The 11,162-nt window shown below is 37.1% G+C and overlaps 1 protein-coding gene across 4 annotated transcripts in view; it reads right to left on the bottom strand.

Moving 5' to 3' along the window:
• The window catches only part of rnft2 (ring finger protein, transmembrane 2), a 13,626-nt gene that overhangs the window by 2,059 nt on the left and 405 nt on the right, over positions 1–11,162 (bottom strand). Inside the window, exons 3-10 of one of the 4 annotated variants that reach the window (XM_015378846.1) lie at positions 9,613–10,109; positions 9,442–9,518; positions 8,983–9,083; positions 8,820–8,846; positions 8,525–8,678; positions 3,776–3,925; positions 1,386–1,451; positions 1,175–1,276 (exon numbers count right to left, since the gene is read on the bottom strand). In XM_015378846.1, coding sequence (XP_015234332.1) covers positions 1,175–1,276; positions 1,386–1,451; positions 3,776–3,925; positions 8,525–8,678; positions 8,820–8,846; positions 8,983–9,083; positions 9,442–9,518; positions 9,613–10,109 — 1,174 coding nt within the window. Of the gene's footprint in view, positions 1–1,166; positions 1,277–1,385; positions 1,452–3,775; positions 3,926–8,524; positions 8,679–8,819; positions 8,847–8,982; positions 9,084–9,441; positions 9,519–9,612; positions 10,110–11,162 lie in introns of all 4 variants that reach the window. The other 3 variants (XM_015378844.1, XM_015378847.1, XM_015378845.1) reach the window with 3 other exon arrangements.

The raw sequence follows: 11,162 nt of genomic DNA on the forward strand, positions 1-11,162 counted from the left end.
ATTTTAATGCCATCAACAAGAACCATTTACACAAGTTATCAGTGTACATGAAATATGAAGGAGCTGTAAGCACAGTTCCATGACTCCTGTATGTATGTAAACACACACACGTATATATATATTCTCTAGCTTTTTCTCCGCCTCGAGCTTCCTTTCCGAACATACGGCTTTATGATCAGTTCCATGCAAATTAATAGCGATATAATATATCTGACAAAATTGATTTTATAAGCATTTTTATTAAAGAATTATAAATACTTCGATAAACATATTTACATAATTTTAGTGCCAATTAAGGCCTTGATTTAAAAAAAATTAATTGTAATTATTTTTAATGATCCGTGGAAACCCTGGTTCATCTCGCACATGTCCTCTACGATCTCCAAGGGACTCAGAGCGGAGCGGACGGGAGCCACAGTGGCGGCTGTAGGCTTTGCTTTGAGCAGGCGGTCTGTAGCGGAGCGGAGCGCAGCGCTGACGGAGTATGTGGGATTTCAGGGTAAGGGTGATAACGAAGACCTTAGCCAAGTTGCACAGTTGATGCAATAGAAGCAACAAACAAGTAAAGGAAAAATAAAATTTTTAAGACAGAGACTATCATTAAAAGACAAAAAAAAAATAAAATCACAAGATTTTTTTTTTTCATGCTTACTGCATCTGAGCATTTATTATATTAAGGGGGATGTTAGCTGTATACAGTAGTGGTGGTAGGGATATATTTCTGCATCAGAAACCGGGGAACCTGTCTGCCAGACAGCAGCAGGATGTAAAAAGCCTTTGGAACTGTGACTAAGACAATATATCTTTAAAAATAATACTGACATACGTTTCACTGCTAGGATAAAGGATCATTTAGGAGTAGTCTGAGAAGAAAAATGAATGTCCCGAATAAAATCCAGACGAGCCTGAGGAAGACCTTTACAGGTCCGTCTACCAACACCTCATCTTCAATTCTGAGATTTAAAAAAAAAAATAGCTAAACATTGTTTAAAACTAAGAGTCTGCATAAAATGCAGAAAAAAATGAAGCTTTGTGAATGTTTTTAGATTTACTTTAAGTCTAGGTGGAGAGGTTGAATCAATAGGGGGCGATAAACCTCTAACTTTTAACTCATGCTAGTTCCCAAAGTGTTCATACATCATCTATAACTCATTAGAGAGCTGTACCTCCCTACCTGACAGATGAGAGCAATAGGATCTTTGAAATCCCCCTGGCAGATAGCGCAGACATCACCAGCCTCGCTGCAGAGCTGATTGCTGGCCCTCACTCCGTAACTCTAAATGGGACCAAAACAGAGAATCAAAGTAACAATCAGCTCAACTTTGAATACAAGATAACACAATCATATTCCTTCATGTATGAAATGCATGTGAACGGAAGCTGACCTGGGAGCTGCAGAGCATCACCAACGCCTTCCGTATCGCAGATACTCGTCCACAAAGATCAAAGGACTGCAATCAAAAAAACAAAGTGCGATCACTTGGTAAAATTCATCGATAATTAAAGATGCTTGCAAGCTACATGCGGGAATTCAAACAACTGAGGACGTTCCGACTTCTTTGTGCTATGTTGAAATAGTTAACAGCAGCATGTGTTCATCAACATGGTCCTATCATGTAGTAAAAACTAATACTATTCATTAAGCAACCTTTTCCAAGAAAGCTTACTTTTCTTCTGATCTGATAAAAAGATCAGGTCTGCTTACGGATGTGCTTTCATGTCCGTTTAGATTTCAGAAGCACTTTGTAAATAAGCATAGCATATTACAGAATATTTTAAAGGAGAATACGTGGAGAATAAACAACTAGTTTGATTTAAAAATCAAAGTCTTACAAACCGATCATTAAATAATGGTTTTATGTTCTGTGTTGGGCTGAATCAATTAATCGGATTGATCATGATTAATTGATTATTGAAAAATTTTAGCAATCGCTTAATTATTAACTGGAGTATAGAGACTCTAAAACAGGCCTTTAGTTGATAAAGAAACACACTTAGAGGTGTAATTATACCAACATTTTTAAAACATTGCCTTTAACATAAAAAAAAAAAAAAAGTGTCAATATGTTCTACCCAGAAATCCTCAAGTGGTAAATTATAGTTTCACCTGGTTTAATTTGCAAAAAGAATTCTTTGAGGAACATTTTTGCTATTTGATTATTAATGGAAAGAATAATCAAAGGATTAACAGATGAGCAAAATAATTCTTAGTTGGAGCCCTAGCTCTGTGTTTAGCATGACATCCAAATAAAATACAACTATTCTGGCTGTAGCACCACAAAACATGAGTAAATTGGTTTGTTAGAGCTTTAAATTAATAAAACTCAGTTTCAGTGTATGTTTTTGGGGAAGTTGTTCCAGTTTACTTTAAATTGCTTTCCACCAACCTAATTCTAACGCTCCCTGATCTGATGCTGTTATTCAAACTTTACCGTGACCCAGCAATCTCACTTAGTAACAATGCTGACTAAACGACAGATGCAGATTAGCACGCTCTGACAACAAAGCGCTATAATGGGCTGATGTTGGAAAACACCTCAGTGCTCACAGGAAACCGGCCATCTGATTCAGGCATGAGGCCAGTCATCAAAAGCAACAGGTGCTGAATCACTGCAGTCTAAAAAGGATCGACTCCTGATGTAAAAAAGACACATCCCCCACTGTGACAATAAGCCTTGCATCATCCAGGGAGTCACATTTCAGTTCCATGGACTCAAGAGTTTAAAAACAACTTCAATTTGACTCATTGTTCTAGAAATACTTTTTAGTTTCATTATTTGAACAAAACCGGCTGTTTACTTTTACCGCTTGTTTTACATCTGTCAGTCTGTTCCAGGCAGCCCATTGCAAAGGGGTTTTTTGATGTCAGTCAGAAGAGTTTGTTGGTCAATAACCTGACCCTTAATCTCGTATGGATGATTTTCAGTGTGTTTGCAGGCATGCATGCAACATATCCAGGTAGATCTCCACTGACTGTGGAAAGTTTACTCTGGACCTTAAAAAGGAAACACAGAATTTACGTTTGGCTGAAAAGTGAACTTTGGAGAGACGGATAAATCTGTGGGGTGGCTGATTATTGCTTGTGGAACCATTTCTTCTGCACCTTTTCCTTCCATTCACCTTTCCATCAATATGTTAGTATACGTCACCGTAATGAGCGATATATCCCATTGCTTATGAAGCCTCCTTTTGTGATGGGGGGGGGGGGGTGTCTGTTTGGCAATTATCAAGTCCCAATATTTGCAAAGACTGTAACATTTGATTTATTAATTCCAATTCTGATTATTTGAATTGTGGGTAACATCACAACATAATTTAATATATTATGCAGTTCTAGCTGAGGAGGAGTCTAAATAAGGCCTAATTAGGGCTGAACGACTGCCAAAAATCTATATTTTTTATTTTGTAACCATTACGGTGATTTATTTAGCCTTTTTTTTCTTAATCTTGTAGATATTTTATTTCAAGGTTTCAGTTTTTTTCATGACCTTGAAAGCTTTCTTGTCCATCTTGAGTTCGTCACAGGACTTTACCGTAATGTTTCTGTCAAGCGCTTCACACAAATGTTACGCTTAACCACGTTAAGCGACTTACCACTACAAAAAAAGGATTGTCTCTGCGATTCGAAAATTGCGTTTTATTCAATTGCGATTGTACTGCAAATGCAGTTATTTGCCCAGCCCCCTAAAGACTGTAAACTCAAGTCCCAAAAGCATCAGTTACAAAATCTTTGTCAAGTACCAAATGAATATCCCTACTCCCAGGTCTTGCTTACCTTGCAGAGGCTGTAGATGATGATGAGTGCTGCTCCCAGGAAGTAACTGTTTGACGGGTCCTCGCCCATGATGTACTTATACCACAGCTGCACTGGCACCAGAGCCCGAAACAGCTGGCTCAGCTCCTCGATCAGAAGATAGAACTTACCCTAGAAAACAACAGAAAAGTAGCACCTTAAATGGTAGAAAAGGGACCCAGTTATCGAGCACTAAGTTAGTTATAAATCTGAAGGCTAATATTTTAACGAGACATCAAATGTGTGAATGCCAGCTTTTCCTAAACTTTTTGAAAACAATTCAAATTGATGACAATAGGTTTCCTTTGTTGAAGCTGTCAAAATCCAGAAAGAGCTTAGCAGCTTCAGGGCGTTTTTCTATCTAGTCAAGAGCAGTGTGGTATTAAAAGCTTAAAACAGCACGCCTCCGGCCCAAACATGGCCGCTGTCCAGATCTCAGCAGCTTCACAGCAGTACAGGCAATTTTCCTGCACTGCAAGGGAAACTGGCAGCACTTCTTTCCACCTGCTACCCCTGTGCCCACTTTAAACCCAACCCTGTGGGGGCTCAGTAACTGTCTTTGAAGGGCCTCCCCCCTAATAATCACAAAGAAGAAACAGTCTTCTGTCCCTACAGCTAGAAAGTGCATTAAGTGACTGGTGGAAAAAAAAAAAAAAGACAGAGGTTGGTAAATGGAGGAAAACTTGATTCCCCACTGGCCCCTATGGCATCTCAGCTTGCATAATGACTTCGTGCACGGCAGAAGACAAAGATTGATGACTGTGTGTAAAGAGGCACAAGCAGCCAGGTCGGTAGGGGAGGAAGACCTCTGCTAACTGCTAATTCATCTTCCTTATTGTTCAGCTTCGCCTCACGTCCCATGGTGCCAATCACGCCCACGCAAAAACTGTCAAATTTAAAGTTTGGACACAAGCCAGTCGCTTTGAGAAGGCAGCACTTCAGGCTCTGTTTAAGTTTTCTGCCTTTTAAATAAATTCATCAATGTGTTTATCTCCATCTTACTTCTAAAACAGCTTTTAATATAGAAAATATTTATGCCAAAACTATCAATACCTTTATTTACTTTAAAAGACATTTTCCAATTGTTTTCTTGTGAGAAAATTTATTTAATGGTGGATGTGATTAAAGTACAAAAATAGCAACGCATTTATATACTTCCATGTGGAAATGTTCATCCCCTAATTATTTCAAACATAACATTTTTTATGTGAAAGCAAATATGAATGTAGTTCATATAGTATTTACCTTCCAAGACCCAACCAGCAACAAAAAAAACATAGTGACAAGTAATTAAAGTGAAAACATGTTTTAGAGCCATACAATACATAACTATTGAGTGTATGGAATATAAATAAGTCACAGATGGTCTTTCCATCGGTATTTAAAGAACAGATGCCATTTCCAAAGTATTTTTTGAAAAATAAAGTCATAGGGACAAATCCAATAAAACAGACACTGAATAGCTCTGCTGGGTGATGTATAAATGGGATCACCAGTAGTTCAGCTATAGGGGTGTATAGAATTTGGACTAAAACCAAACAAAGAAAACACTACCCTGGAGATAAAAATGATGGAGTACTATTAATCATTAATGAAGGACATTTGTTTGAGCTCTGTGGAAGGTAACAAAAGAGGAGAGTTTCTTTATTAGAAAGATTCTTAAATGTAAGCAAAAGAAAATAGCATACAGGGAACAGACCACACATCAACAGAAGAAAAATGAAATTGTACCAAATGTTGCCAGAGTTTTTTTTTTTTTTAGCACTTTTAAAATCCCTCTGCAGGGTGTGGGTTGGCTAGGTCTCTAGGATACTAACCTCAGAGAGCCTTTTAAATCCCAGAATTATTCAAAACCAAAATGTTTTACCTTTTCTCTCTCATGTAGAACTCCATCCGTTTTCCATAATTTAATTACATGGATGTGAATATAATGCATTCTGTGCTAATGGCCTTCCTTTTTGATGTTTTCTAGCTTAGCCATTAATCAATGGACTTCATGGAAGAACCGCCCATTAGAACAAATTTGTTCTTAAACATTTGAAGTGAGTGATTTGGGGAAAATTCCCCATTTGCCATCCAGACTTGAGGTAGGACTCTTGCCCAACCAGTCAGCTAGTTTTTAACTAAATGACTACATTTGTTGTTAAATAGAAGTAACTGTCAATTTTATTGCACTACATCATTATATTGTATGCAACCCTGCAATTTTAAATGATAGTTTTACTATACTTTCTATAAGAGAGATGGAGAGTGTGATGAAGGGATGGCAGACATCATCTGGAGATGTACAGTACAGGTGTGTGTGTGGATTAAAAGGAGAATTAACACAATATTGTTGTGTTGGTTGATAAACTCATTTAGCATTTATATGTTGCAACTCTTGCCTTCATCAGTAATTTTCATTGACTATTTTTGAATTTAATTAATTTTCTTTTTTTAGATTATTTTTTTTCTTATTTTATTTTTTACTTCAGTATCAGTGCAGCCAGGTTATTTACAGCACAAGTAATTCATTTCCCACTGCTTGGCTTTTTACTGGTCCTTTAATTCTGTCACTCAGCTCTCAGTCAGAAGAACCTCGATCTCCAAACCGGTCAAGTTTTCATTTTAAGTTTTCAATGCCTTGTTGGTTAATGAACACCTTCTGAAAGCGTAGGAAGTCGAAAACTTATATGACATTATTGGGGCGGTAATATGCAGATTTGCATTTCCAAAAACCCCTGCTCACTTATGCACTGACTCAGAATCTCCTGTGGCGCGTTTGCAGGAGCATCGTGTTAGGAGAAAAAGTCAGAAATTTAAGACAAGAATACGAAAATGTTGATGCATGAGGCTGAATATACATACTAAGGCAGTGGAGTTCAAGATGTATCTGCAAAATTAAAAGTACTGACAGAACATAAAAAAAAAGTTTTTAAAGCAAGGCAAAAAATACTTTATAGTGATTTTCTTTGTAGTTTTGTTTTACATAACCCTTAAAATAAATGAAACATTGAATGTTTCAATATTTTCTAAAAAAAAATTAAAATACCTTCCAATTAATTTGACCTGAAACAATCGAAAAGACGACTTGAATAATTTCTTAAATTATGGGTTTAGCTGTCAGCTAATCCATCCTGCACTTTGGGCAAATAGCACTAAGGGAACATATGGAGCCATTTGAGTAGTAAAAACAACTTTGTCTTTATGCAACAAGTAATAAAATTGATGCATCGCATTGATCTACTTAAAGCAGCAGAAGCTGCTAACTGCATCAATCTTTATTTACTTCTATGCTGCATGCATATAAAAATACATATTTGACTAAATTAGAATTGCTTAGATAATTCGGGATTTCCCAAAACCTAAAATGTAACATTCTTTTATAAGCTTGTAATGCCTGTAAATGACAAAGCGCACGTGTTTGTGTATGAGTGGAGGAAACAGGTAATGGTCCAGCTCCAGGGAGGGATGACCTCACCCCAGTAACCCCCCCTCCCTGAGGGTAAATGAGCTCAGTTGCTTGCTGAAGTGATCCTGATATGCCTACAGGTTTGTTTGTCAGTGGAAAATTTAATCCTAATACTTTTATATCACTCATCTCCTCGCTGCCACCACCTTCTATCGAGCACACAAACACACACGGACATGCACCTATATGGAAATCAATCTGTGTGTGTGTGTCTGTGTGTGTGCGCTTGCAGACAATATTCTTCTGCCTCAGGCCAGAAAAAAAAAAAAAAAAACTCAAGCAGACACCTACATGAAAACCGCACACCTAAGGAGTAGCATTTAAAAAGCTCATGAATAAAAAACAGTTTCACACTGTGACCCTTTAGCACTTTCTTTACTCAAGAGAGTTTCTCGTCATAGTTTTGAAAGTTTTTTTTCTTTTTTCTGAACCACGAACTTTCCACTATTTAGAATTCTGGCTTTTCAATGTGCAGAAATGAGTGAACTTTAATGAAACTTTTGAAAATCTTAATTAAAAGCAGTTTAGTAACACTTCATATTTTGAAGCTTCCAATCAAAGGTTGTAGTTTCCTCTCCTTCATTAATGTTTTTTTAACTGTTAATGTTAGACCAGTTTGGGGTTTTGTATAGTTGTCTTATTAAAATAAAATGCATATTTAGCTCGTTTTTAATAAATTTAGAAGCACCAAAGTCTGCTTTTCCATTGAAGTCATTAAATAAATATTACGTTTAAAGTGAAATTAAAGAGTACTTCAATGATATTATTAGATTTTAGTTAGCTGGTTATATTTTTTTCCTGATTTCAAACTAAAATATCCCCAGTTGCTTCAACACTTGCACAAAAATGAGACCATAGGCAATTGGTCCAAATGGTCCCCAATGCCAGACTTTAGACACCCCTTACGTAGACCTTTAGTGAATTAGGTAGAATTTATAGCCTGCATCTCTATAAAATAAACAAGAAAAAAAGAGAAAAATGATATAACTGCAAAAGATCAGGCTGATAAAGTTTCTAAGAAGTTGTGGAGAGATAAACAAATACACAGAAAATGACAATCAGATAACTGAGTAACATTTATTTCTCATTAGGCAGAGAAAGGAAACGAATTAAGAAAGAATGAATACAAATAATTGTTTTGGTAGAAAAATGGAAAACAAAAGAATAAGAACCTTTTTATCTTCCACCCTTTCCTTAATAATTTCAGCTTTTTCAAGCCATAATAAATCATTAGGTCAGGGTTATCTCATGTAACAAACCTAATATCATCGAATTCTTACCCTTAACTTGAAGGCCATAATCATCTTGGGCAGAAAGAGGACAGAGCACTTCAGGCCGATGGTGACGTATTTAAGGACGAAGTCGGTGATTCCAACCGCCCAGATCAGATCAAAGAAGTCAAAGCTGTTGAGGTTGGGCTTCGCAAATATGAGGCTAGAGATAAAAGGTCCAGAATAATTTAAACTATTCATGAAAAGGCCTTATTTTACTCATGATGGCACTTAGAGAAGCAAGAGAAATGAAAAATGGAACATTAAAACTTAAAGAAAGACCTCAAAACAATAAAATACTCACAGGACATGACTGACATGAACTGAAACTCTTCCTAAAGGAAATGAAAGTGAAAAAATAATATGATGGGATAACTTCAACATAAAGCAAATCAAAAACAGCTTGATGGATAAAAAAAAAAAAAAAAAAAGACCTCCTATATAAGAGCCCCTTAGCTTACACTAACCTATAGTGCAGCTCCTCCTGGCTGAAGGAGTAGTAGATATATACGATGTTCCCCCCGAGAAACAAGATGATCCAAAGAGCCACAAACATGGATCGCTCCTCCTTCAACAGGTAGTGGCAAAAAACAGAGAAAAGTGCAGTAAGCTTTACAAATGCAACGATAAATGTCCAGAGATTCACAGATAATCGAGCTGTTCTCATAATAATTCACTCTGTTCCATGCAGACTGACAACAGCAACCAGCAGTTTGTTCCATTTCAATAAGAAATAATAAGTTGGACTGTTAGAAAATAGAAAGCTTGAAGAATTTGAAGGTATCAACAAGCAATCTGTAAAATAAGAAGGTTTAGCAGGTCACAGGGCTTTGGTCCATTTCATGAGATGTAATAGCAGCAAAAACAAATCCACATCTAACTTGTTTAAGTCACTAAAAGGTGTACGAGTTTCTATATTTTCTTACCCTCAGTGAAACTTGATGCTTAAATGTAGAATTGGCATAAGCAAATGTGCTGATCATTCCCACACACACAGCGATACCTGTAAGAAAACAGAAAGAAACCTGGTAAACACACACAGGACCGTCTGTTTTATAAAAATGCTGTGCTTAAAATACCTTCCTATTATGTGATACCTAGTTTATGTTGAAAGCAGACTTTAGCCAGAAGGATGAGGATAAAGGGAAAGCCCCTCTGCAGCCACGTAACCACAGACTTCAGCTCTGACAGAGCTGGAGCCGGGGTAGACTGCTCATCCTGGGCGTCTTCCCTGGAGCCGTGCCTCTCGGAGCTAGCTGCCGTGGTGGCCTGCTGAAGCAGAGATGATGTTCTGTGCTGCAGGGGCTGGTGGTGGAAGTGGTGGTGGTGGTGCTGGGGCGGCCGGGTGAGGAACGGTCCGCCCTCTGTTCTATGGCTGCCTGCTTCTTCCCTGGAAGATGCAGTCATCTGGATAAAAACTTCAGGTGGGGAGCCTAGAAATAAACCAGCTGCTTGCAGATGAGCAGAGCTGGACGGGACGCCCACCAGGCCTGAGAACATCTGCTGGGGTGAAGCAGACGACTCAGGCTTCAGGCAGTCAAACACGCCTCCGTCATCCAGGCTGCTCTCCGACCCCAGAGTTTGGCTTCGATTTCTAAGTTGAAACAAATAAGACAATAAAAATAATTACATCTCAATAAAAACGGTGTACTGGAGAAATAAACCACAGACAGAAGCTACATTACTTCCTTTAATAATAATGTGCCACAGCATCTATTACAGAAATCTGGACTTCCCTTTTTCACAATGAAGTGAGCGATTCCACCTTAGCTGGTATTAGAAATATACCAACTGGAAACTGGTTGAATTAAAATAAGCTAAAAATATAGATTTTTTTTTTATATAAAGTAGGTTTTATATCATGGGGTAATGTATTTATTAGATGGATCATTTCTTAACAATCTATCTGTAATAGCATTAATGGATTTTAGAAAGAAACTGCTCTCCATATTTTGTGTCCTTATATCTTCATTTGTTTCAAATTGGAAATAAAAGTATTTAGTTGGTTGTTAAAAAAAATCTGCTACTGAGTACACATCCCTCTAAACATCACTATTACTGTTTGTACATGGTATTAAAAGAAACCCCTTCCAGATCCTTAGAATTGAAAATGGGTGACCATGGGAATGTGCCCCATTTCCTATCATGAGTGGAAGTTATCATCCAGGACAGGTTGGCAGCATGAAAACCAGCAGGCTGAACCATAAACCCTTATAGGGCAAGTTACCATTTTTGATCACTTGCACCCCCCTCACATCCCCCATCCCTCAGTGAGGTCTAGAAGCACAAGATCTATATCCAGCCATTCAGCAAAGACACTGCTACATGGCTGTATATAACTTATTTTGGCATTTGACCAATTAGATGAGCCCTTGAATGATATATTACCTACTGTAAATTAAGTTGGGGAAAAAAGTTAAAAAGTTAAAAAGCTAATTGAATAGTTAGGTTTAGGTTTATAAACAAAAAAAAAGTGCTAGTATTTCTTCTCATGGATTTTTTTATAGAAGCACTTGTTATTTTCTTAATATATTCAGGCAAGTTGGCGTTTCTTGTTATTACATTGACATTTATTTTGCCAACTAAATATCTATATATATATATCTATATATATATCTATATATATATATATATCTATATATATATC

Source organism: Cyprinodon variegatus, unplaced genomic scaffold, assembly GCF_000732505.1.
Source record: "Cyprinodon variegatus isolate N-32 unplaced genomic scaffold, C_variegatus-1.0 Scaffold180, whole genome shotgun sequence".
NCBI classification, from domain to species: domain Eukaryota; kingdom Metazoa; phylum Chordata; class Actinopteri; order Cyprinodontiformes; family Cyprinodontidae; genus Cyprinodon; species Cyprinodon variegatus.